The following is a 25483-nucleotide window of genomic DNA, read 5'->3' on the forward strand; positions in this document are numbered from 1 at the left end:
ACATGATCTATTTCAAGCCTTTTTTTGTTTTAAAATATTCAAATAAAGAATTTATAATACAGTACACGTGTCACTACATTTGTGGATTGTAATACTGTAGTTTTGATGAATGTATTTTTATCTCATAACGATTCAATTTTCTTTTAAAGTTTCTTTGGAATCATCTCACCGATAAAAGTCGGCGTTTTGTCGTAATTATTTCTAGAGAAGTAAAAATAAAATACCATTAGGTTATAATATTTGTGTCATTCTCATATTCGTTATTGTGACCACACGCAGTCTGATTACAGTACAGTGATAAGATTATGTAGTTAAATTAAAGGTAGTAATCAAATTAACTCTTTGGTGACGTAGCCCTTTGTTACATTTGAACCCCTGCCTCTGAGGAACTCTCTGCATGTCCATGTCAGAAATTATTAATATTTAACGTTCCTATAATCCTCCTCCGACACCTACTCTACTCCTCCATACTCTTCCTGCACATAATGTACATTATTTACATGTATAACCTTGTTCAAGTAGTTCTTATCATTTTTCGTGATTAATGTTGCCATCCCTTCATTAATAAGCCTCTCCATTAATGATTTTTAGATGGTTACAACTGTGTGCAATATTTAACATACGGCCATTTTTGGCAAGGGTGCCATTAATTCTGTAGTTGTCTATACAAAATTTCTTCATATTTACCACTTGAGAGTTTAAGAGGACAAAAAAAAAAGAAAAACACCACGCCACACATTTTAAAGCAATGAAAAGCTATTTATATTTAGTTTATTAAATATTCCTCAGACTGCCAGCAGCCAATCAGATTCAAATTCCACACTGAACCTGTAAAACAATCCCATTATCACAGAGCTCCAAAAACTCGGACGCTCCAGCAGTTGACTGTAGTGTCACCGGAGACTCTGAGCCAGTCTGTTCAGCTCCTGTGACAGAGCCGTGACTGTATCCATAATCCTTTGCCTGTCTCTGTCCTGTAGCCGGGTACCGCAGCGCTGGGCGAACTTATCTGGGTGCCAGAGAGCCTGCTGGCGCCGCAGAAACTTCCGGAAAGCGTCCGTGTCCGCTCGGTCCACACCGTGCAGGATGACGGCCATCATCTCGTCGACAGAGCCGCGTGGCGCAGGCCAGGGAATGTCATCGTATCCCAGGGCGCCTGCGGAGGAGGAGGAGGAGGAGCTGAGGAAGACGACATCACAGCGCTCCTCATAGCGCCTCTTCTTCCCCTTCTGGGTCTCGTCTTTTTTACGAGAGGCACGCTCCAGGTATTCCCTGTGCTCCTTCTCCAGCCGCGCATGCAGCTCTCTACGCTCCCTCTCCGCCTCCTCCGCATTTTTCTCCTCCTTTTTTCGTCTTTGTGTCCTGTCTGTCCTCGTTCTGGCCTGCTGCTTGGACATATACTCCCTCCTGATTCGCTCAGCCCAATCAGCAAAGTCTCCCTCATCTTCGTAATCTCGCATGAAATCTGGAAAACGCAAAAAGATCATGAAAAACACAGCAACGGTTGATTAACTGATTTCCTAAACTGCCATGACCTAATGGGTGTCCTGATTTTGGGAAGAGACGCACGTCTGTGGATCAGCAAGAGCGAGTGGAATTTACATCTAATGCCGTATTCATGTCATATAGATGGAAAAAAAAAACCCACCATAAATCCCATTTTCTAACTGGGGGGGGCGGGGGGGGGGGGGGCAGTTAATATTGACCTCCGAGTTGGAATTTTGTGAGCTTTCTAACAAACCAGGAAGTGAGACACCTCCCTATAACCATGCCATGTGTCCTTGTACATAAAGCTTTAAATTAGAAATTTTAGTTGATATTTTATCCTATAATGAACTACAGCTGATAAAATTCCCCACTCGCTTCAGCTTCATGTTTAACATGAACAGTTATATACTACTGCTAGCTAACGCACGCTATTAAACAAAGCTCGTAGGCTTCCGAGTCAGCATAATGGGAGGTTCACACATCCTCCAGAAATCCACACGCCATGAATGCAGCCAGTCGCAAACTTGTGATCATGTGACATCGCTGATAGCTTCGCCCTCGCCTCGATGTACTGTGTGGCATAAAATATTACATTTCACAACCTTACCGTCATCATACTGCCCAAATGTTTCGAAGAACTCGTCTTGGCATTCCCCCAGCAGCTTCTCCCTCCACTCCTGCTCAGGATCAGACCGCCGAGGAGCATCTGCTCTGGGACTCCGATTCTGTACAGAAACACACAGATACAGATGTACAAGCACTGCTTCGCTCATTTTTTTAACTGAAATTAGCTAACCCTAATTACATTGAACAAAATGTACGTATGTACGCACGGAAGGACGGACAGATAGATGGACAGACACGTGTATTTTCCCACTACAGCACCTCGGTGGAACGAGTCGGTGACTAAAGGTGATCACATCATCATTACAGTGTACAGTAGAAGAGTAGTGAAGAGTACGTCCTTTGTGTTGGAGCAGGAACCCCCCCCCCCCCCCCCACACCCCACACACACACACACACACACACTATGCTGGTTTCAGGACATACAAGACCAGAGATGAGTAAACCTGATATCTGCATTGTGACTGGATCACATCATACCTGTTTAAAGCTCAGTCCATGAAGCAGCTCATGAGGAGTGACTCCAGCGTTGTTCTCTATGCTCAGTGCAGCAGGACAGTGTTTACACAAAGGAACTACCAGATCATCATAGTCTGTAAAATTAATGTTATATTCGTAAATACAGTCTCTGCTTGCTATTGTTTACTTTTAATCATTTGAAAATATGGGAATGTATTTATGAACAATATTTTAGGTCGGATTGACTTCCATTTCTTGTTAGCGACATAAATTGCTAATAAAGTCCACAACTAACAAGCAACCTGAGACACCTGACATGCAGTGTACATGAACAAATTTCGTTCGCAAATTCTGGCACAAATCTCACGTGTGGGCGGGGCTTAACAGTGATTTACTCTCATTGGCTAGTGAGATTTGGATCCCTGACCTGGAAGTAGCGACTTCAGCAAATTTTGGAGAGCATTCAGGATGCAGTTCTCTGTATAGTTCTAGTGTTTGTACTTTTTTTTTCTTTCCTCCGAGATGAGTGGCACAGAGCATTGCGGTCCTCATCCTCAGCTGGACACTCGAGTTGCCAATTCAAATCTCATTAGCCAATGAGAGTGCATCGCTGTTAAGCCCCGCCCACACGAGAGGTTTGTGCTAGAATGGCGAAGAGCAAATGAAAAGTAATGGAAAACTCTGGCATTCATAAACCATGATTACTGAAAAGAAAGCTTAGAAAACTTAACAAATAATGCTGCTTATATGAAGACCATTCTCATTGTACATTTTTGTTTGTTTCTAGAAAAGTTCAATACTTTTTTTATTCCGAATTTAGTTCCATACACTTTGTATGCATTCTTAATAGAAACTAGACAATTCTGTAAATATATAAATAATTAGTCTGTGATGCCTTGACCAGACAAAAACCCCTTATTTTTGTAAATAGAAATTTCTAAAATATTATTTTTATACTGGTTTGTTATGCAAATAACCTTGACGAATTCAACGAATATGCAAATTATCCAGTTACGTCACCGGGTGTCTCCCCCCCATTAATTACTTACTTAATTAATGGATAAATTTTAAGCGTGTTCCATTGAACAGAGTTAACAGCACTGCCTGGTATCAGTTCACCTGTTTTGCCGTGTTTCAGGGCTTTTCTGGCGGCCAGGTGCAGCGGCGTGTCCCCGTTCCGGTCCTTCTGAAGCGGATTAGCTCCGTGCTTTAACAGCAGCCTGAGCAGGGCGTCGTCTCCGTGAGAGCACACCAGATGCAGCACACCTCTTCTCCTCTTGCCCTGAGTGAAATTCACCTCCACATCTCTGTGTTTCCGCAGATACGACTTCAGCTTCAGCAAACTTCCTTCTTCCACATAGCGCCAAAGCTTCTTCTGCTTCCGGGACGCCATCTTGTCTTTATTATGAATTGTCTAGAGCTATATTTGGCTAGATGGCTAATTCACTCAGATAGCTAAATCGTTGTGTTCTTAATATTGTTCATATTCGTATACATTAAAAATGTTAATTAGTTTTGAACGATAAAACAAAAGCTAAGCTAAATCAACTACTCAGCTAACCCTAACCTTACCAATACACAGCATTTCAGCACGGACGTATATAAAGGTTACACAATCCCTCCCGTACGGCTGGAAAATAGTTCCCAGCGTCTTTCTAGCGGGCACGTTCGTTCCGAGTGATTGGTTCCTGTTGAAGTTTTCTCTTTGTGTCAGTAGAGGTCAGGCTCCACTGAGATTGCTTCCAGACAACAATACGTGAATTTTAAAACGGCAAAATGGAATTCATTCATTCATTCATTCATTCATTCATTCATTCATTCATCTTCAGGAAGTTTTTACACAGGGTCTCAGTGGATCCAGAGTTTATCTTCAGAACAAGCTGGGATGAGAACCCAGTCCATCACAATGCACTATGCACTCAATTTTAAAACTAACATTAATTCTGTTTAAGGCATGGTGAATATGAACAGTAAAAAGGAAAGAAAAGGAAATTGTAGAAGCACATTTAGAGTGGTTTTTATGGTGTTGGAACAAAAATAACAGCGTAAGGATGTTATCATCATCATCAGCCGATTAAAACTGATATTCAGTTCATTCATTCAACTTTCATTAACAGCTTTATCCTGGTCTTGGTCACGGTGGACCATGGTGGCAATTTAGCATACCCAGTTCACTTACTGGAATGGTTTTGGGAAGTCGGAGGAAACTGGAGGAAGCCCACATGGACACTGGGAAAACGTGAAATTCCACACAGACAGTAACCTGAACTTGATCGAATTTGTGAGCTGTGACAAGACAAGGCTACGCACATGAGCAAATGTTTGTGCAAAATTATTACAAAAACATTGAATCTTCATACAGTTGAGTTCCTTTACCCCTAGACGCCTGATCAGACTCTCAGCTTCCCAAATACTGGTTCAGCTGGTGGTGCCTAAGACTGTAGTGAAATCAATGGAGGGCAAATATTTTAGTGTCGTATCCCCCAAACTTTGCAATGGCTTTATACAAGACCTTCAACAGTGCACTTGCTTCTTCCATTTCCACCTTCAAATGTAGCTTTTCCTTTTTCTTCTTCCTACCTCTTAGGTGTCCCTCCAAAACCATTAGTTTCTTTAAATAGAAAGGGGCAATATAACATAATTTTTTCAGTTCTTTTTAATGGGCCCAACAGTAGTTCTGGCATTGCTCACTAGCTCAGAACCTTCACAGCTGAACCACAACTTCCCAAACCTTGTTTTTAGATTATAACCTATTCAGGTCATTTATAACTCCTGGTCTTTGGAATAATCCTGACACTGTGCAAACAAATACTGTATGAGGAACATACAGGAACACGTGAGATAAACAATCAAGTTATAAGTGGGTTTAAAGTTGGTTTCAGGCTCCTTTGCCAGTTCCTCCAGGATTTTGCAGAAATTAATGCAAACTCAAACATTTCATACGAGCTCGATTAATAAAAAATGACCACATATTTGGGCTGAGGCGTGGCATGTGAGGTCAATCGACTGGGTTCATTTTAAACTCAATAAGTAAAAACATTTTTTCATATAAACTCCCTAAGATGATATGAGGAAGAAACGTTGAGAGGAACCGGACTCAGAAGGGAACCCGTCCTCATCTGGGTCACACCGGATAGTGTGAAAGTAAAAGAAAGTTCATTATGTTTTTTATATGAAGTCTGTTTTGTTGAACTAATCCCACCGTTCACTAATGAAGACCTGAGTGTAAAATTATATGTGGTGAATGCAGTCCCAAGGCCATCGCAGCAACCGTTGTCCCAGCAACCACAGCGAGAACGTCCATGTGGAATTGGTACTTCAAGCGATACCAGCCTCAACAATCTCCAGGCTGTAGCCTCCAGTTGATGAGAGCTCCATCCAGAGGTAGGCCATCAGTATGGATCAGACAGGTCCGGAGAGCAGAAAGAGTCAGGATCACTAGCATCTCCATAAAATCATACCTAGTATAAAATAAAATCTAATCTTGAGTTTGGTCTTAATATCGATACTCAGGAATAAAAAGTTCTAACGACTCGATTAAATGAATATGATTGGCTTTGATGTTCTCGAAAAGAAATCCGTTTCGCGATCATAACGCAGTCCTGGGAAATTGCTTTACTCAGGAAGGAGACTGAAAAAAGTTGGAGAACCCCTGCTCTAGGAGACCTACAAATGTTCCCGACTACCACACACACACACACACACACTCCCAGCAGTTCACACACTCTTCGTACATTTTCCTGCAGCGCTCACGCCATTACAGAGGGCCACACGGGAGGTTTCCTGAGTGAAGCACCTGTTCAGTAGAAGAGGCAGTGTGTGTGTGTGTGTGTGAGAGAGAGAGAGAGAGAGAGAGTGTTTGTTTCGGCGACTGTGTGTGTGGGATGGAGGTAGGTGTGTGTGTGTGTGCTGGCATGAGAAGTAGCTGTATCAACACAACTTACAAAAGTAGAGACGCAGCACAAAGAGAAAGAAAAAGCTGCTCAGAGTTCAGCTGTTGTCTCGGAGCTGTTGTGGAACGTCATCCATTTGAAGCATTTCTAAGAATCACATTGATAAAGTTTAAGAGGTGTGGTGTTCAGATTCCCAAATCATCAAGGTGGAGCTGTGTGTGAGAGGTGATTGGGAGGTCACTGTAGTTATTTCTTTAACTCTATAAGATCTAAGGCTAAGCCTTAGTTACAAGGTGCTGCTTGTACACACCTCAACATCTCATGTTGGTGATTATATGACGTCAGGGATGGGCGATATAGACTTAAAACGATATCGCAATATTTCATGGTGTTTTTTGCGGTATGGCGATGTGATAATAGTAGCATTCTACACTATCTTCCTGGCCAGTATACAGTGGTCTGTGTTTGTGCTTGAGCTGGTGGAACAAATTTGATGTGTTTCCACCCTTTGTCAGACTATACAGGATTTCACAGAGTTTTTTTTATTGTCGCGCTCGATTTTGCCGCGGCTTTTAAAAAAAAAAAAAAAAGAATAAATTTGCGATGCAATTTGCGGAGATTTTCTTTTTTTGAGGAGAACCACTCGAATCGGCGAAATCGCAAACGCTCTTTCGCAGTGATGCTCGTTGCTAAATGAGACCTTTTAGCTGTACTCGTGTTCGAAGAGGGCTTTGGCTGAACGCATGTTGTGACGACGTCACATGACGCGTCTCCGCCCAAACCTGCAGGTAAATTTTGGAAAATTGCAAGCTCCTCAGAATATCGTGGAGTTGGTTTGATTTTGCGTTCGTTTCTGCTTTGCTGATACGGGTTCATGACACACTTCAAATCAAAGACGTTTGATTCACATCTGATCTGAAGATGTTGGACTTTTGATCAGAAGGTCGTGAGTTCAAGCCCCAGTCGCTCTAGATAAGGGTGTCTGACAAATAATGTAAATGAAAAAAAAAAAAAGTATTGTGCTTCCTCTGCCTTCCGACCATGCTTGTTCTGGATATATATATATATATATATATATATATATATATATATATATATATATATATATGTATACTACTGTATATATTTATTAGATTTTTTTTTTGATAAACCTGTGTTGTTTTTGCAGTTGTTTGATATCCATGAGAGTATTTTTGTGAATTTTTGAACAAAAGATCGGCAGGGTTAAACAACAAAGACAATTTTTCACAGCCTTTTTTGCTCATATTTACCAAGGGTGCCAATATTAGTGGTAAATGGTCTGCACTTATATAGCGCTTTTTTAACCTTAGTGGTTCTTCAAAGCGTTTTACATTAGTTCTCATTCACCCATTCATACACACACACACTCACACACCAATGGTAACAGAGCTGCCATGCAAGGCGCTAGCTTGCCATCAGAAGCTCTTGGGGTTCAGTGTCTTACCCAAGGACACTTCAGTATGTGGAGTCACGTGGGCCGGGAATCGAACCGCCGACCCTACGCTTAGTGGACGACCCGCTCTACCACCTGATCCACAGCCGCCCCAGTGGAGGGCGCTGTAGTGCGTGGCATAAGTGTATTATAGTCTATAGTACGTCATTTGGGGCACGACTGATGTCTTTTGAGGTGAGTGCATTATGGTTTAGACATGCATTCTGCTCGACCCGATGGCTGTCATCGTCCCATACTTATTATGTCCTGACGAACCGAATATATTTTGTGTGACTGTAAAAAAAAGTCCCTACTATTTAGTATACTTCTACTACAAGTACACATGGGTAGAGTTCTATGTAGTATGGCAGGCATACCATAATAAGCATGGTTTTGAAACCATGGTTACCAAGGCATAACTGTGGTTTCGAAACTGGTTACTATGATGGCTCGAAAACCATGTGTGTACTGTAGCATGATGATGGAAAAGCCGCGGGAAAGGCAGACGTGAGATTTGAACTCACAACCTTCTGGTCACTGGAACAAAATCTAAACAGCTGAAGTACGCTTACTCTGACACTGGTGTCTTTATTGCACGTGAAGCATGAGATCATTAAAATTATAGCACCGATCTCTGTCTCTCGGTGTGATGAGAGGAGAGCTGTGTGTGTGTGTGTGTGTGTGTGTGTGTGTGTGTGAATGGCCTGAATATGCGCAGCTGAGCCGGTTGTGTGCTCCGTCGCTCACAGGGCTCTCATTTAGCGCCGGTGAGAGAGAGATGAGCCGAGCACTTACAATAGAGAGGATAGAGGAGGTTATGAAGGGAGGCTTTGTGGCATTCGGAAGATGAGAACTCCTGCTCTCGCACCCTCAGATCCGGAAGGTTCTACGCTTTTCCACCCACCTCCACAAACGTGCTCCTTTTAGTAATGCTGTTTTTCCTGAAAGGACGACCCGGAGTCCGCTCTCTCTTTCAGCTTCAGTCGTTAACGGTTTCCCCAGGTGCAGTTTTTCACCAATTAGCCCTGCAGGTCTTTCTGAACATCTTGTTGAAGTTCACCGTTACAATTCTGAAGGATTCACAAGCTGAGAGAAGCGCTCCATCTACTCCTATTCATCTTTAATTATAAACACAAATACTCTTATAAACCATCTTATCACTTGGCTCCGGTCCTCCAAGACACTGAACATTCTAGACTGTTAGGAGGGGGAAAAAAAGGTTTCATCTATCCTTCTAAAGGGTCTTTCAGCTCATCATCTGGTGGATCCAGTACTGGAGTACTTCAGCAGATTGAACCAAGCACTTAAGAAATACTGTAACACGAACGATCAATGATTCTTTCTTTCTTATAAACATAAACCATGGTGGCTTTTGTAGCAGATTCCCTGTTGCTGTCAATCACATGCATGTATTTCAATCCATCCATCCATCTTCTACACCGCTTATCCTTCTTCAGGGTCATGGGGAAACTGGAGCCTATCCCAGGGAGCATGGGGCACAAGGCGGGGTACACCCTGGACAGGGTGCCAATCCATCGCAGGGCACAATCACATACACACTCACACACCCATTCACACACTACGGACACGCCAATCAACGTACCATGCATGTGTTTGGACTGGGGGAGGAAACCGGAGTACCCGGAGGAAACCCCCGGAGCACGGGGAGAACATGCAAACTCCGCACACACAGAGGCGCGGGAATCGAACCCCCATTCATTTCAATCATTTACATAAAAAGTGAAGAGTTTTCAAAGATGTTGTCTCGTCTGTTCAGAGTTTATGGCACCAGTCAAAAGTGTTAATCAGATTGAAACAACGTATAACCCAGTTTATATTGTCTTATTTATAGCTAAAAACTCTGCACTGATGGTTAAGCATTAAGCCCTGTCGCTTCCTGTGTGATCGCGTTTACGTATTAGCCTGCGCATGTTAATAACTGTTACAAGATCTGTCATCGCTCCACTGATGAAATAAAACACGCACTCTGTGGAAACCTGAGTGGACTGAAAAGTAGCAACAACCTGCTAGACAGTGATGTCGACGATGGATGCGTGAGGCTTAAGGAGCAGCTGCGGCGCTCGTTTTAGCTTGCTAGTTAGCCGAGTTTGCAGGTGTTTAATTCCACAAAAGGAGACCGCTGTTACTTTTATCATCACAAAATAAGCTCAGAAGAATTGTGTAATTTTGAGAAAACACAGAAAAAAACTTCTGCGGAGAATAAAATTCTGTATATAACGTTTTTTGAATCACACCATTTTGTTATCGGTCTCTTTGTTTGTTAGCTCGATGCTACGGTATATTTGTCACTTGCGCTGTTGTAAATCAGCGTTTCCGCTCTTCCCTCTTGCCCTGCGTGTGACTGTTAGGTGATGAGGATGTGTGTTTGTATGGACGTTATCACGGCTGCCTCACACTCGGACAGCTCTTCAGGGGGTGAAGCAGGCTGTAGAGGTTCTGCGCCGACGACATGAACAGCGATGATGCTGAAAAGAAGGATTTCCTTAAACAGGAACCTTCTCTCCCTCAGCCTCACCCTCAGCAGGGGAGGAAAGATGGAGGAAGTGCAGAGGTGGAGGCTGAGGTTCCCAACAGGAAACTGAGAGGTCCTCGAAGATCTTCTGGAGGGTCCGCACGCGCTTCCCTCCCCTCGCTGTCGGCCATTGTTAATATCCAGTGCGCTCGTTTCCTCAGGAGCTATTCCTGACCCAGCCTGCTTTTCTCCTCGGCTGGTCTAGTAAACGAGCGATTGTGTCGGGGTTTTTCCTCCGTCTCCCAGAGGAACCAGCAGGACAAGAAGTCCAGTAATATAGCGTATCTCCTGCAAAGCCATCTTCTAAATGTTCACCGGTCGTTGCAGGTTTTAGATCTCAATGTAACCATAATGAAATTCTCATACTGATCCAGTCTGAAGGGTTTGGACGTGGACATTTCTTCTTTCTTTTTTTTTAAGCGCATGTAACATTATTCACAAACACTTTATTTGAAGGGTAACCACACTGGGCCTTCGTAACCCATACATACGCCTGTTAAAAGTAAGGAATAAATAACTGAGTGTGCTGTTATAGAAAAATATTCAATAAACAAACCAAGATACATAATAAGTCTATAAATAGACTGTGTTCAGGCATATTCCTGTGTTACACCAAGTATTCCTGGGCTAGTCTCTGCATCCATCACCCCCCTAACCAGGATAAATGATGTGAATGAATAAACAATCAAACAAACTAACAAACAAATACAATAATCAATCAGCATGAAGCACTATATATATATATATATATATATATATATATATATATATATATATATATATATATATATATATATATAAACACACACACAGCACAGTGAATATAAAAAGTCTACACACCCTGGGTAAAAAGTTTTTTTAAACAGAGACCTGCAGATTTTGTGTCAAAATAGATTGGTATTTTAAGTCATGGATGATTCCCTTTACCCAGCTGAAGCGAAGCAGCTCTGGAGCATGATGCTACCACCCCCATGCTTCATCATGAGTATTATCATTTCATTGGTTAATAAGTTTTCGTCTTGTCCTTTTGCCTAATTTTGGAGTGGTGTCCTGTCCATAGTGACGTCATTGTGGTGTCCCACTGTTTTCTCCACTTGTTGATGATGGGCTTCACGGTGTTCCATGGTACATTAAACCGGAAAGAACTAAATTTCATTCTTTTTTTTTCTTTTTTAACCCCACATCCGATCCACCAGTTTTATGTTAGCATCACCCGATACCAATCTTGGGTATCGGATCTGTACCATCTCGGTCAGGGTCATGGTGGATCCTGAAAGCACAGTGTATGAGGCGGGAATACACCCGTGAATAGAACACCAGTCCATCACAGGACATCGTTCACACACTCATTCACGCCTATCTAGCCAATCCACTCAGCGGTATGTTTTTGGACGATGGAAGGAAACTGGAGAACGCCGAGGAAACCTTTCGGAGAACGTATGAAATTCAGGAACAAACAGAGCAGGCTCAGGATTCAACCCACGACCCTGGAGCTGTGGGGATACATCTCACAGCGTGTTACAGAGTAACCTTCTTAGAACCTAGTTCTTCTACAGTTCCCTGTTAACCAGGAAAGGTTTCGTTTGCATTCCGACTCCAAAGTGAGAATTATTCTAACAGCTTTTTTTCCCCTCATTCTCGTTCTTGTTTTTTTTTTTTTATTACTATAAACACCTTTTTAATGTAAAGTCTACTCTTACACGTTCCCCTGCAGCTCAGACGTCAGGGTGTGTTTCACAGCTCATTCAGGAGCGACACACACCTCTCCATATACAGACAGATGAAAGCGGGCGGCAGCCACACCTGGGCCATCAAAACACACCTTCAGAGCTTTAGAGCTGCTGCTGATAAAGCCTTATTCAAATCCGTTCGACGCATACAGATCACCTCGTCCTCCTTCACATGTTTATGGACGATTTACATAGGTGTGGTGACGTCTCTTACGATATTTAGGCTATTTATTTACTCATTCGAGCGCATTAATGGGTTTCGACTAATGTAGAAACGACTCTAGCTGATCGTACACTCTCAGACACGATGTGCTAATTAACAACACACCTTCTCGTGTTATCTGGGTTTAAACACATTTTGGGTTAAATATATATTAGAATGAGACAGAACACTGCGATTTAAAACTCTCTCAGCAAGTACAATCGTCTTATATAGGCAGACTTATCTAATATTTCTCATTATACGATTACGTTAAATCAAGGACGGGATTTTTTAGGCGTGTTTCGAGCTTAAAATAGATTTATACAATGTTTTATTGCCAGATCATTTTGATTATTTCAAGAGTGTATTTCTAGAAAGAAGTTTAATTATCTGCCAGTAGCACAAAACAATTTCGAGATTTATATTAGTAAAAAAAAAATATCTGGAAATAGGTGGGGGTAAATAATCCCGCATTAGGTTTACCGTCGTTCATTCTAAGGAATATCGAGTGAAAATCATTTTAATACACTGGAATAAATATATATTTATAAGGCCTTAGTTTAAAGGAAAATTTCTGGACATTTTTACTCATTTATGATGGGGTAAAAAAAAAAAAAAAAAAAAAAAAACAACAACAACAACAACACAAAATGTGTTGTATGTTAAAAAAGGAATTGGTTTGAGAGCTTATTATCTGTTGCTGAAGTGTGTGTAAGAGAAAATTAAACTGGAGGACTTCGTAAACAACAATCATCTTCACAAACATCTTGTCACGGTGTAAGTATTGGTTTCAGTTATCATAGGAATGGTTGAAAAGTGTTTAGAAGCAAGTGGACATTATTTTATTCTTGAATGTTTTTACAAAGTAAAAGCTTAATGTGTTGATTGTATCAATTATTATTATTATTAGTAGTAGTAGTAGTAGTAGTAGTAGTAGTAGTATTATTATCATTATAACAGAATTGAATTAAAGTTGCCCCCATTAAATGAATTACATCACACTTGAACCTGTACGTGTCAGGAAGTGGCACGTGTGTGTGGTGATTATTAGCCGGAGTGTGTCGTGTTGACTCACAGCCTCGTCTGCTTTGAAGTCTATTGTGGTGTTCATTTATCAGCAGCGTTCTGCTATTAGCTTAATGAAGAGTCCGGTTAATTACATCGACAGAGCAGAGCAGAGCAGAGCAGGCGTCGTGCTGGAACTGGAGGCTACAGCCTGGAGATTGTTGAAGCTGGTATCGCTTGAAGTACCATGGAAATGGATTTGGACCTCAGTTCCACATGGACGTTCTCGCTGTGGTTGCTGGGACTACGGTTGCTGCGATGGCCTTGGGACTGCCATCACCACATGCAGTTTTACACTCGGGTCTCCTTTAGTGAACAGTGGGATTAGTTCAACAAAACAGACTTCATATTAAAACCATAATGAACTTTCTTTTACTCTCACACTATCCGGTGTGACCCAGATGATTACGGGTTCCCTTCTGAGTCCGGTTCCTCTCAAGGTTTCTTCCTCATATCATCTTAGGGAGTTTGTCCTCACCACAGTCGCCTCCGTCTCGCTCAATAGGGATAAATTCACACGCTTAAAATCTCTATCCTGTGCTTATATGTTTCTGTAAAGCTGCTTTAAGACAACATCCATTGTAAAAAGCGCTGTACGAATAAAACTGAATTGAATTGTAACGCTCCATAGCGGTCTGATCAAAAACAGGAAATACATTTCAGCAAAGAGTATGTGATGCACGTCGGTGTGTGAGATTCGACTTCACGCATTCATTCAGATTCCTTCAGCTGCTGTCATTTTTTAACACCTGTATCCCTGTGCACTCTCGTAACAGCTCTAAAAGTCCCGTCTTCGCTGATTTAGGGAAAAGTGAAAATCGTGTTCAATCTCATGGATTCTGCTTCATCTGTAAGTGACCAAGGAATGTCAACTGACCACAAATATCCACAAATCTTCCCTGAACACCAGATCTTGTTTACTCCTGTCGCTGAAAGGCTGCTGGAATTATCACTGGTTATAAGATTACCAGATTATTCAAGTGTCCGTATAAACAGCCGGATCTTATCGCTGAAGGACAAACGCCTGGATTTCAGCCCAATAATCAGGTTATTATACACAGTTTATCTGACCATTCTCGTTATTTCTGCATCGCTGGGTAAGAAGAGCTGCTGGATATCACCAGAGACTTAATCTACCCTTAACTGGAACCATTATTTCTAAAAGCATATAGTGCATTTATGTAATCTGAACTTTGTACACATGTCTGCACTATATGTGCAAAAGTATGTGGACACTGGCCCGTCACGCCCATATGTGATTCTTGCCACAATGTCTTTCTATGCTTGTAGCGTTACAGTTTCCCCTTCACTGGAACTAACAGGACCCAAACGTGTTCTAGCATGACAGTGCCAGCTCCATGAAGACCTGGTTTGAGAAGGTGGAAGAACTCGAGTGTCCTGCTCAGAGCCCTGAATTGTGTTGTCTTATTTAATGACAATAAGGCTGTTTTATATGATTTCTATTCACAGAAGAACGTTGTGTAGCTGCGGAACTGATAAAGCACCTCTGAAAATGTGAGAAAAAGGAAAATTGGAGAAAGGGGGAAGGCGGGGGCGTAAGAGAAATGGGAAAAACTGGAGAAATTAGAAAATTGTAGAAACTGAAAAACTGGAGAAATTGGAAATAGGGAGAAGTTGTAAAATGACAAAAAACGGGAAGATTTGAGAAACTGAAAAACTGGAGAACATTTGGTAAACTGGAAAATCTGAGAAATTCCCAATCTGATGCACTAACACTAGACGTGACGTGACGTGGAGTTTGTTTATGACGTGCCGTGGCGTTCATTGCTCGGTGGTGAAAGCTGGCGAGGAAGCAGATGAAAGGGATCTGTGATGGTGTTAAACGCAGCCAGAGCTGTGTGTAGCTCAATCACTGCAGCGCCAATACACATCGCTGATGTCCTCGCTCTCACACCAGGAGTTAGCGCGTGTGTAGAGGAGTGTGTGAGCTCCAGTTCAGCCACGCTGGGCCTAACGGCTCTGAATGTCAGCTGAAGAAACACGGAAGGCATGAAGCATTCGTCAGAGCGGCACGGATTTGATTGAGGTCCCTGGACCCATAGAATCAAGTTCTTTAGGGTTTTTCCCGAGCTACAGTGCGTGTTTGCTCACGAAGAAAAAAAAAAACCCGAGATGCAGGATTTAAGTTTGAGGACTAAAGAAATGCTTATAAACAAATGATTGAGTCCAGCTAGTATACAGTGTTAACCATGTTAGCATTGAGTCTGGTTCCTCTCAAGGTTTCTTCCTCATATCGTCTCAGGGAGTTTTTCCTCGCCCATCATCGGCGTCGCCTTTGGATGGCTGATTAGGGACGAATTTATCAGTTTAAAATTTAGATTGGAAATGTATACATTTCTGTAAAGCTGCTTTGTGACAATGCCAGTTGTAAAACGCGCTCCACAGATCAAACCGGATTAAACTGAATGGAAACACGCGGAGCACGAAAACGATGTAATTCCAAGTTCTGACTTCTCACACCGGGAGGACGTCTGGATTTCTGTAGCGCTGCTTTGTTACAGTGTCTGTTGTTGAAAGCATTATACAAATGAAATTGAATTCAATTACAGTGCAACCGGATCATTTTAAGTCCAACATGGCAGAAGTGATTGAATTATCATTGCCCTTATGCGATTGACCGTTTTTTAACCAGACTACTTCAGCTTCAACCAAATTATCATTGAAAATTCGGCACCCTGATTAAATTATTCTCTTACGCTCTTAGCTTCTCATGGGGCGGCTGTGGATCAGGTGGTAGAGCGGGTCGTCCACTAATCGTAGGGTTGGCGGTTCGATTCCCGGCCCACGTGACTCCACATACCGAAGCGTCCTTGGGAAAGACACTGAACCCCAAGTTGCTCCAGATGGCAAGCTCGCCTTGCATGGCAGCTCTCCTACCATTGGTGTGTGTGTGTGTGAATGGGGGAATGACAACCAGTGTAAAGTGCTTTTTGTAGAACTGCTAAGGTTCTTTAGAGAACCAAGTATTTACTGGTGCTTTAAAGAACCCTGAAATGTTTTTTCCAGAGCGGTGCCACAAGGAGCCACGTTATCATAAGTTCTCTAAAAACCACTTAGTTATTGCCTTAAGAAACCAAAGAATTCTTAAGAGTGATTCCAGGAGAGCCTTTTCCAATCCCACAAAGAAGGTTCACGTTAACCCGTTAAGGGATGATATCTTGAAGAACCAATACACTACTCTGGAGAACCTATGATGCAAAAGAAGCGCTTCCTTAATCTCCTTAAAGAACCATACAGCTCAACTCAAGAACCCTACATACAATGTAAAACGATTCTTGACAAGAAGAACCTATGGTGCTGTAAAGAACCGTTGAAGAACCTTAATTTTTAAGAGTGCACCAGAAAAATGCGCTTAATTTGCTGAATGTCTTGGTACGCTGTGATGTAGAAAAGGCTTTCAGACTAACAGACTGTAAACGCAATGACTCTGACGTAACGTTCTTGAGTTTCGCTCTTCCGCTCGTTGATACGTCCGTCTTTGAAGCGCCTGTGTAAGTGACCATGAGATCCGTGAAATCCGTGTAAACGCCGGGATCGGATTGCCGTCCCAAATCGTTTTTACGACATCTCTGGAAATATCCATGGAGATATCGGGGGCGTGATGTAACCAGAGACTTTTGAAGGCCACAATCCGACACCTATGCGGCTGAGGTTTAAATCTCTCCAGCTGCTAGTGAGCGAAGGCCGAACAGGGGGGAAAACACCACAGCCCACATGTGCGCTACAGAATCTGAGCCGGACCTTGGCAGAAGGTCAGGAGAAGGTTGTTTGCCATCCAGAGCCATAATTTCATTTTCTGGTCCTGACGTGCGTGCTTTAGGGTTGGTTCTTTATGTCACCCGGCGCCCTGAATACACACAGATTCCGTAAATGAGGCTTTACAACACGCAGCACGTGCTTCCTGTGGACGTTTTTCAGTCCTGCACTGACGGGTAAACAAATAAACAAGCCTAAAACAACACTAAGGTGACTCCCGGGCCACACACACAGCCTTTCAGGAGGCATATGTGTCTGAACACACACACACACACACACACACACACTTTTGTGTGGTCTCAATGCGTCTCGTTGTCTCGATGAATATTGTTCATTATTCGAATTGTCTGAAAAGAGAACGAGCTTGAAATGAACCAGAACGTTCAAAGAACCTTTTACTCTCAAGTTCTTTAGAGAACCGAGTATTTACTGGTGCTTTAAAGAACCCAGAAATGTTTCTTCAGAGCGGTTATCCACGTTATCATAAGTCCTCTAAAACCCCCTGTTATTGCTTTAAGGAACCAAAGAGTTCTTTAAAAGCGATGCCAGGAGAACCTTTTCCAATCCCACGAACAACCTTATAGGGTTCACTTTAACCTGTTAAGGGATGATATCTTGAAGAACCAACACCCTGCTCTGAAGACCCTGTAATGCAAAATTAAAGCGGCGCTTCTTTAATCTCCAAAGAACCATACAGCTCAACTCAAGAACCCTACATACAATGAAAATGAGAGAAGAACCTATGGTGCTGTAAAGACCCGTTGTTGAAGAACCTGTATTTTTCAGAGTGCACCAGAAAAACGCACGTTTCTTTGCAGAACCTATGGTGCTGCAATCCGACACCTATGCGACGTGAGGAAGAAACCTCGTGAGGAACCAGACTGAGAACGCAAGCCGGATGCTTATTCCGGATGACAAGCGATCGTGCGATTCGTTTGATACGATATATAGCGGTATTAAACAGTACCGGGAGTGTTGAGAGGACGTTCGTGTTCGCGAGCGTCTTCTGAACAAGAGTCGCGTTCGACAGAACGGCCGTTCGGTCCTGAAGCCTCGTTTTATCTTCACTTCCTTTGCCCTGGATTGAACTCGGATCGACATCTGTTCTACTTCTATATGTTTTAATCATAAATTCGACTTATATTTCAGAGCCTGTCTAACGTTTCAACTCGCACCCCACCCAATACACATCTGACACACACACACACATTTCCTCTAGCTCATAATCTTCAACTGTGCTGCGCAGCATTAATCTCCAGATTACACACATTTATTTAACTGTCTCGTTATTGCAGGACTGTTTCATCACACAGCCATGTGTCCGTCACGTAATACAAAACAGTAGTCATTGGCTGTACTGCGTATCTGTGTATTATGCTAATTTGTTTTGAATACGGGATAATATCGTTCATTATGTATGGAATAAATCATTTGAGGGAGTGCTGTTAAAGGAAAATAATTAACAGACGGGCGACGTGAAGCAGCCCGACCCAAAGCCGAGGGACTGTCGATTATTTTCCTATAACAGCGCAACATGTTGCAAAGTGTTTTATTCCTCTTATACAATCGTCTGTCTGAATACTCGATTCTGATTGGCTGGAAGGTGTGCGTTCAAACCGTTTAATGTACAAGTAGTGCAAGGGTGTTTAATCACCGTTGTCAATTAATGCTCTGCCTATAAACAACTGTAACCATAGTAACATACATTTACAGTTGTATACAGTAGTTAATCTCTCTCTCTCTCTCTCTCTCTCTCTATCTATCTAAATTAATCTACATTATCTCTGTGTGTGATTTAGAGCTGGCAGAATCCTAGATCTAACGAAAGTTAGAGTTATCGAATAACTAAGGAAAACTAACTGTTATTTTTATCCTATCCGTGGATGATCCCTTAATTATACCGCAGCAATTTGCCATTCCTTACAATTTCTATTAATGGAAGAATGACACGTTGTACATATTGTTACAGTTAATAAGTGACAAGTCAGTCCTTACTGTAATGTATCGTGTGCATTATATAGCAGCTACTGTATAAACTATCGCTCTCTCGCCATCTTCTCTTTCTTTTTCCCTTTCTCCACGTTAATACGATTTTTCGAGGACTCCGAATACTTCCTGACCGCTACAAAGCACTGACACCGGTTCTAAATAATTGTTAAATACGGAAGGAGTTTCCTCACAGAACCTTTCTTCCCCACATCGAATGTAGGTGTTCAGATAGAAACTCAAACGCATCTTTTTCCCTGCACAGTGTGTGTATTAATCAACCTCTAGGGCTTAATATCAATGTTAGTTTCTGACCACAGCACCATGTTTATGGTCGATGGGTAGTTTCTTAACCCAGCACACAGTATCAAATCCCCACACACACAAATATACATACCACCACCACCATGTTTCACACATCCTCACTAATTAAGTCATATCCACTCCTGTGCTGCTCCCTTTATACTGATATACAGGGTAGAGGGGGGCCAATACATTGTGCAGAACAGACCGACCCATATGGCGAGAGTCTGTGAAATACCGCCATTGCGATTGTAGATCGCAGAACAGGTTCTCGAAAACGAAACGATACGATCGAGGTGCAATAAGTGCCTCCCGTTTATAATGATAACACCACACTTCATTTGATCAATATACGGCGACTTTCATGCGTTTAAAATGTTACTCAGGTAACAAACTGTGACGCTGGCGTTGTTTATAAGTCATTAACTATAGGCGTATATAAACTCGTTTAAATGCACCGAAGTCATTTCGGTTTTTAAATACAAACATTTAAGTTTAATATAGTTCGTCTTTAATCGCTTCGGATCATTATCATGTCCGTGACGCTCATTTGAATTAAACTGCAATGAAACAGCAGCGAAAGACGATCAAAGAGTGACATCATTTTGAGTGAATGTATTAAAATATATTTAAAAAAAAAAAAAAAAAACTTTTGCGAGACAATATTCTGTAGTCTGTATGTTTCCCCCCTCAATTTAAAAAAAAATCAATACCAGGAGTTTGCAAGTCTACACAAACCCACAGCATTTTTTGCACACATTCACAAACGGATTCAGGCGCTCGAGGAGCCGAAGGGAAATCGGTGTGTAGCGTGCATTTCCTGTAAAGACGCTTGTTTTGATTTCGGACAATGGCTGAACTAACTGTCAGGGGGGGTGAAACCGGAAAACTACGTGCATTACCCGATGCTAAAGACATTCCAGCAGTGTTTTTACAACATCAAACATAACACACACACACAACACACACACACACACACACACTAATGAGTTTTCAGTGGAATAAACATTTTATTTACAAAGGATTTCATAGTAGTTTCATACAGCAGGTGATCAATTCATGAAAAATGAGAAGTTCATGAAAGTTAGCTACCCATTACATTTCATAAATGTCCAGACACACACACACACACACGCACACACACACAGACACAGCAGTCTGTCATTTGTAAAAGCTGCCACTTATTAACTCGCCCTCCTCCGACAGCATTTGTCAGTTGCCATCTGGCATTCTGAGTCCCCCAAACACACTCACACACACGCAACTCTTTAATCAAGCTGCAACACTTCTTCTTGGCTGACACACCGTAAACCCCCCACCTCCCACCCTCCCTCCCAATAGTCTGATCCCCAGTGATGAAGACAACAAGTAAATTGCTCAGTAGGAGATACTGGGACACGTCCCTTATCTATGAATGACCAAGTGCTTAAGAAGTGAAGCGATAAAATTATGGAGGCGCTCATTGGCCAAAGTCGAGTGAGAGCAAATATCTCTTGTAAGTTGCGCAGACCACCCACTAGGCTTCCTCCATCAGCACCGAGTCCCTTAAGGAGTCCGCATGGAGTCTACGAGGTCTGCGTCCGACGCTAACGTCTGGAACGCAGCTGTCCGAGGGCTCTGATCTCTGGAAGCGATGCCAAAGAGACTGGCACTGGAAAACCCGAAAACTTTGGGGTATTCAGACCGCACCGATGTGCTCATCAAAAAAAGAATAAAAAAAAAATTAGAGCAGTCTCTCAAGGTCTACACAAGAGAGAGTCTATGGTTGCCTGTCCATTTACCGTCAGGTTGCGAAGGCTCGAACGAGATGACTTCCTCTCGTAAAATTCTCCGTACTTCACACCTTTGTGGCTAGAGATTGGGCTTCAGTCTTTTGCGAGGAGAGAGAACTCGCCGGGCTCTGGTGCAGCGCCTTTTTCAGGTTCAGGAGGCACAAAAACTGGGATCTGAAACGCAGGTCGAAGAAAGCGTAGAGAAACGGGTTAAGGCAGCTGTTGAGGTAAGCGAGGCAGGTGGTGTACGGATGAGCGTAGAGCAGGAAGTTGAGCAGGGAGCAGGAATCAGGCAAAACTCCCAGGTAGGAGAGGGAGTCCATGCTCTTGAGAAGGTGGAAGGGCATCCAGCAGGTGGCGAACACCACCACCAACGTCGTGATGATCTTCAGGAGGCGTCGCTTGCGCTGGTCTTCTTTGCGGAGGTTCTTGTTGAAGTGTCGCTTCACGGTGCAGCCGATGAAGCCGTAGCACACCATCATGGCCAGCAACGGGATTAGGAACCCAAAAGCCGTGGACGAGATGCCCAATCCGGCGATCCAAAGGTTCTCGGTCTCGTTGGACGCCACGAGGCTGAAATCCATGACGCAGGAGGTGTGGTTGGTCAATTTATTGAACGATGTGGTGCGGAAGAGCAGTGTGGGTGACGCCAGTGTGCCTGAGAGAACCCAAATGGCGATGAGCGAGGCCCTCATTCGTCCACGGGTTCGGAGCTGCGAGCTTCTCAGAGAGCGCACGATGGCCAGGTATCGGTCCAAGCTGAGGCAGGTGAGGCAAAAGACGCTGGCGTACATATTGAGTATCACTATGTAGCTGCTGAGCTTGCACAGAGCCACACCAAACGGCCAGTGATACTTCAGCGCCGAGTACACGGCCCACAGTGGCAGGGTCACCACAAACGTCAGGTCCGCCAGAGCCAGGTTCCCGATGTAGACGTCCGCCGCCCGGCGCTTGCTCTCTGCCTTCCACACGATGAAGATGACCACACCGTTCCCCGAAAGGCCCAGGATGAAGACGAGCATGTAGAGGACGGGGATGAGAGAGTAAGACACTTGCAATTCTTCGTACTCGCACGAGTTGTTCAGATTGTCCATCTCGTACATGTAGTCCATGTAGTCCTCCATATCATTATCCATGATGTCTCCGAGTGTCAAAAAGCCCAGAAGCCGTGTGGATCGAGTTTCAGAGTGTGAAGCTCGCGAATCAGCTCTGTCCTGAATCAGCAGTGAGGGACAAGCCAGCAGAGAGCTCCTTCTTCAAGCGAGTCCAAGTATGAGTGCTCTCTGAGAGGGACACGCTGCCTTTTTAAAGCCCCCTAACCCCAGCACCCCTCCTCTCTCCTCTCTCCTCCCGCCTCCGCCCTCCTGCCCGCCTCCCTTGCTTTTCTTTATTGTAAACTCCATTCGTTTGCACATGGGAGCAAATGATTCATGCTCATTACATATGTTTTACAGCTATAAGAAAATAAAGTTATCAAATAGATCAAATCTTGCTACAGAAAATAACATTTAAAAAAAAAAACAGAAAAAAGCTGCAATTAACTTTTATATTATTAGATAAACTAATAAAACAATAAACCTTATGTTGCCAATCAGCTCTTTCAGATGTGTTCTTTTAGGCTACAAATAAAACGCTAATTAGTTGTTTGTTCTTTTTCTTTTCTTTAAAAAAAAAAGACAACAAAACATTTTGCCATGTAACAATACATAATTAAAATCAAGCTTGTAAAATGGATAAGGAAATGTCTGGGTTGTTGCCAAAGCAAAGTGTATATTCAAAAAGCATGAGAGTGGACTTGTTAGGACAAGTCAGGACGCGAGGTTTTTGCCCTATAGAGATCAACTCGGATCATAATAGCCGATGGTTGGCGTGTGAACGACGGCCTATTCAGGAAAAACAAAATCCTCTCTCCATTTCCATGCCAATGCCACCGGCAAAACACGCCATTACACTTGTGGAGATGTCAGTTTCATTGCCTTTCCTGCCTGAACAAGACCAGGACACACAGGATTTCTTTTCAGCAAAATAAACACAGAAAGGACAAACAGAGTTTATAACTGCATGGAAATTAAGTCATTTTGGCTTTTTTTTTTTTTTTTAATTATTATTATAAAGAAACGGAAGAGGAAAGGAGAAGTATAGTAGTAATGCTTGTTGTCATACTTTTACCCAGTGAGATTCACCCAAGAAAACACGGGTGTATATAAAATATAAAAAGAAATACTTTTAATATGTATAATTAGTGTGGTTATATATGTTAATAACACACCAATTAAAGTCAAATCATTCAAATCGCAACGCTCAAACACACCCCGAAAATTGTTTTATATTTATATATTCCTGTTTTTACCATCAGCAGGTCATATTCAAAGCTGAAGGTGAATATTTGATTGATTTGATTTATTACAGGAGAACATTCTCAATGGTGCCTAAAGGTACACGATTACCCTGCGCTTAGATCTGTCACCCTAAAGAAGTCACACAGGTTAGTCAACTCTGTGTGTGTGTGTGTGTGTGTGTGTGTGTGTGTGTGTGTGTGTGTGTGTGTGTGTGTGTGTGTGTGTGTGATCCTCTCTTTCACTACAGTACACGCTTAAATATATATATATATATATATATATATATATATATATATATATATATATATATATATATATATATATATATATATATATAACCTGACCTGATAAAATATAAAAATGACATCTGCTCTTTGTATAATTATTAAAAACAAAGACCTTTCCAAAGTGTATCATCCTTCACCATCTGACTCAGAGATCAAACGTAAAGATAAACGTAAAGCAGAGGAGGAACGTCTGATTTTATTATTTAGGAGGATATTACGTGTCTGGAGGAATCTACAGAACAAGAACTGGTCAACGCTGTGACCGACTTATCGGTCATCGACTTATTTCATTAGTCTTTATTCGGCTGTTTTTGTTTCAAATGTTTTTATGAGTTTATGAAATACGAGGGGAAAGAAGACGGGAGATAAAGGTGCTTTGGTTCGACATGAATAAGAAAACCGGTATATAATGTCTGGGTGTTGGAATTAAGCCTTTAAACTCCCACATGCTGTAAATGTACATTTTCTTTTAGTTTCATTGCAGTCGCTGGATAAGGTTTAGAAATTTAACGAGTTCTCTTACTGTTTTACCTCAAAACCGGCCAGAAATGTATCATTAGACGCTCAAAACCCCGGACTGGACGAACCCCTACTAAAGTCAAGAATAGTTTTTTAATATGAAATCCATCCATTTAAAAACAAACAAACAAATATTTTACTTTTTTTTTTTTAAAAAAAATACTTACTAAGCAAATAAAAAAGAAAAACAAAACAATTTTTGGTTCGTAAAAATGAAAGAAACTAACTAAATAAATAAATAAGTATATATGACAGTTAAGGCTCTGGGTTAGTGATCGGAAGGTCGGGGGTTCAAGCCCCAGCACTGTCAAGCTGCCACTGTCGGGCCCTTGAGCAAGGCCCTTGACCCTCTCTACTCCAGGGGGCGCTGTATCGTGGCTGACCCTGTGTTCTGACCCCAAATTCCTGACATGCTGGGATATGTGAAGAAAAGAATTTCACTGTGCTATAAGGTATACATGATCAATATCATTAATCATTAATATTTTCCCCTCAGACTTGGCATTAGACACTCAAGCCCTCAAACCTGTAACTCACAACAATCACAGTTTTCAGTCCTTTAGCAGAAATAAATTCAATATTGATAAACTACTTCTTCATTTAGAGAGAAACTTAAAAACAGTCAAATCAGATTTTACTAGAAAATCAGGCATTTATTAGGGATTATAAAAGTGTAAGACGGGCACAAGTTTTCAGTGCTTCTCCCCCCCCAGATCAGGAAATTAAAACCAGGTATACTGTATATCGAGAGGTTGAAGACATTAATCCCTGGTGTGTTTGTTTTTCCAGCTGATTTTCTGCATTCATTTGGAACTGCAATTGATCACCATAATATCTCAGCTGATTGTTCAGTGTTCCTTAACCCTTGTCCTGGACTACACATTGTGATGGCGTTGCTGATCCCAGATCCCCTGATCCCACTCATCAGCTAGTCAACATGTCTGAACAGCGTTGAACGGGGTTTGATAAACCCACATTTGGGAAAACAACAAAATGTGCAGGGTGCTGGTTCTGTGAGAAACACTGACACATCAAATTCCGTATAAGGCCTAT

General features: G+C 42.2%; 2 protein-coding genes across 2 annotated transcripts; both read right to left on the reverse strand.

Annotated features, from left to right (window-relative positions):
• Positions 1-738: 738 nt before the first annotated feature.
• Positions 739-4236, reverse strand: nfkbil1 (nuclear factor of kappa light polypeptide gene enhancer in B-cells inhibitor-like 1). The gene is made up of 4 exons (XM_017490027.3): positions 3691-4236; positions 2593-2705; positions 2096-2213; positions 739-1465 (listed from the first exon to the last, which is right to left on the reverse strand). Exons 1-4 carry the CDS (start codon positions 3962-3964, stop codon positions 894-896), a joined length of 1077 nt encoding a protein of 358 aa, XP_017345516.2. The 5' UTR covers positions 3965-4236; the 3' UTR covers positions 739-893.
• A 16263-nt stretch (positions 4237-20499) lies between these two features.
• aplnrb (apelin receptor b) lies at positions 20500-22575 on the reverse strand. The gene has a single exon (XM_017490028.3). The coding sequence runs from the start codon at positions 22419-22421 to the stop codon at positions 21351-21353; it is 1071 nt and encodes a 356-aa protein (XP_017345517.1). The 5' UTR covers positions 22422-22575; the 3' UTR covers positions 20500-21350.
• Between the last annotated feature and the right edge of the window lie 2908 nt (positions 22576-25483).

The sequence above is a fragment of the Ictalurus punctatus genome, chromosome 16 (genome assembly GCF_001660625.3).
Source record: "Ictalurus punctatus breed USDA103 chromosome 16, Coco_2.0, whole genome shotgun sequence".
In the NCBI taxonomy this organism is placed as follows: Eukaryota; Metazoa; Chordata; class Actinopteri; order Siluriformes; family Ictaluridae; genus Ictalurus; species Ictalurus punctatus.

What these genes read in the sequence shown, in the direction of transcription:
- nfkbil1 (XM_017490027.3), bottom strand. Translation starts at nt 3,964, where the DNA reads ATGGCGTCCCGGAAGCAGAAGAAGCTTTGGCGCTATGTGGAAGAAGGA. An exon ending in CCTGAAACACGGCAAAACAG is followed by an intron (nt 2,706 to 3,690) that starts GTGAACTGATAC and finishes TTAATTTTACAG; the next exon opens with ACTATGATGATCTGGTAGTT. An exon ending in ATTTGGGCAGTATGATGACG is followed by an intron (nt 1,466 to 2,095) that starts GTAAGGTTGTGA and finishes TGCGTTTTCCAG; the next exon opens with ATTTCATGCGAGATTACGAA.
- aplnrb (XM_017490028.3), bottom strand. Translation starts at nt 22,421, where the DNA reads ATGGATAATGATATGGAGGACTACATGGACTACATGTACGAGATGGAC.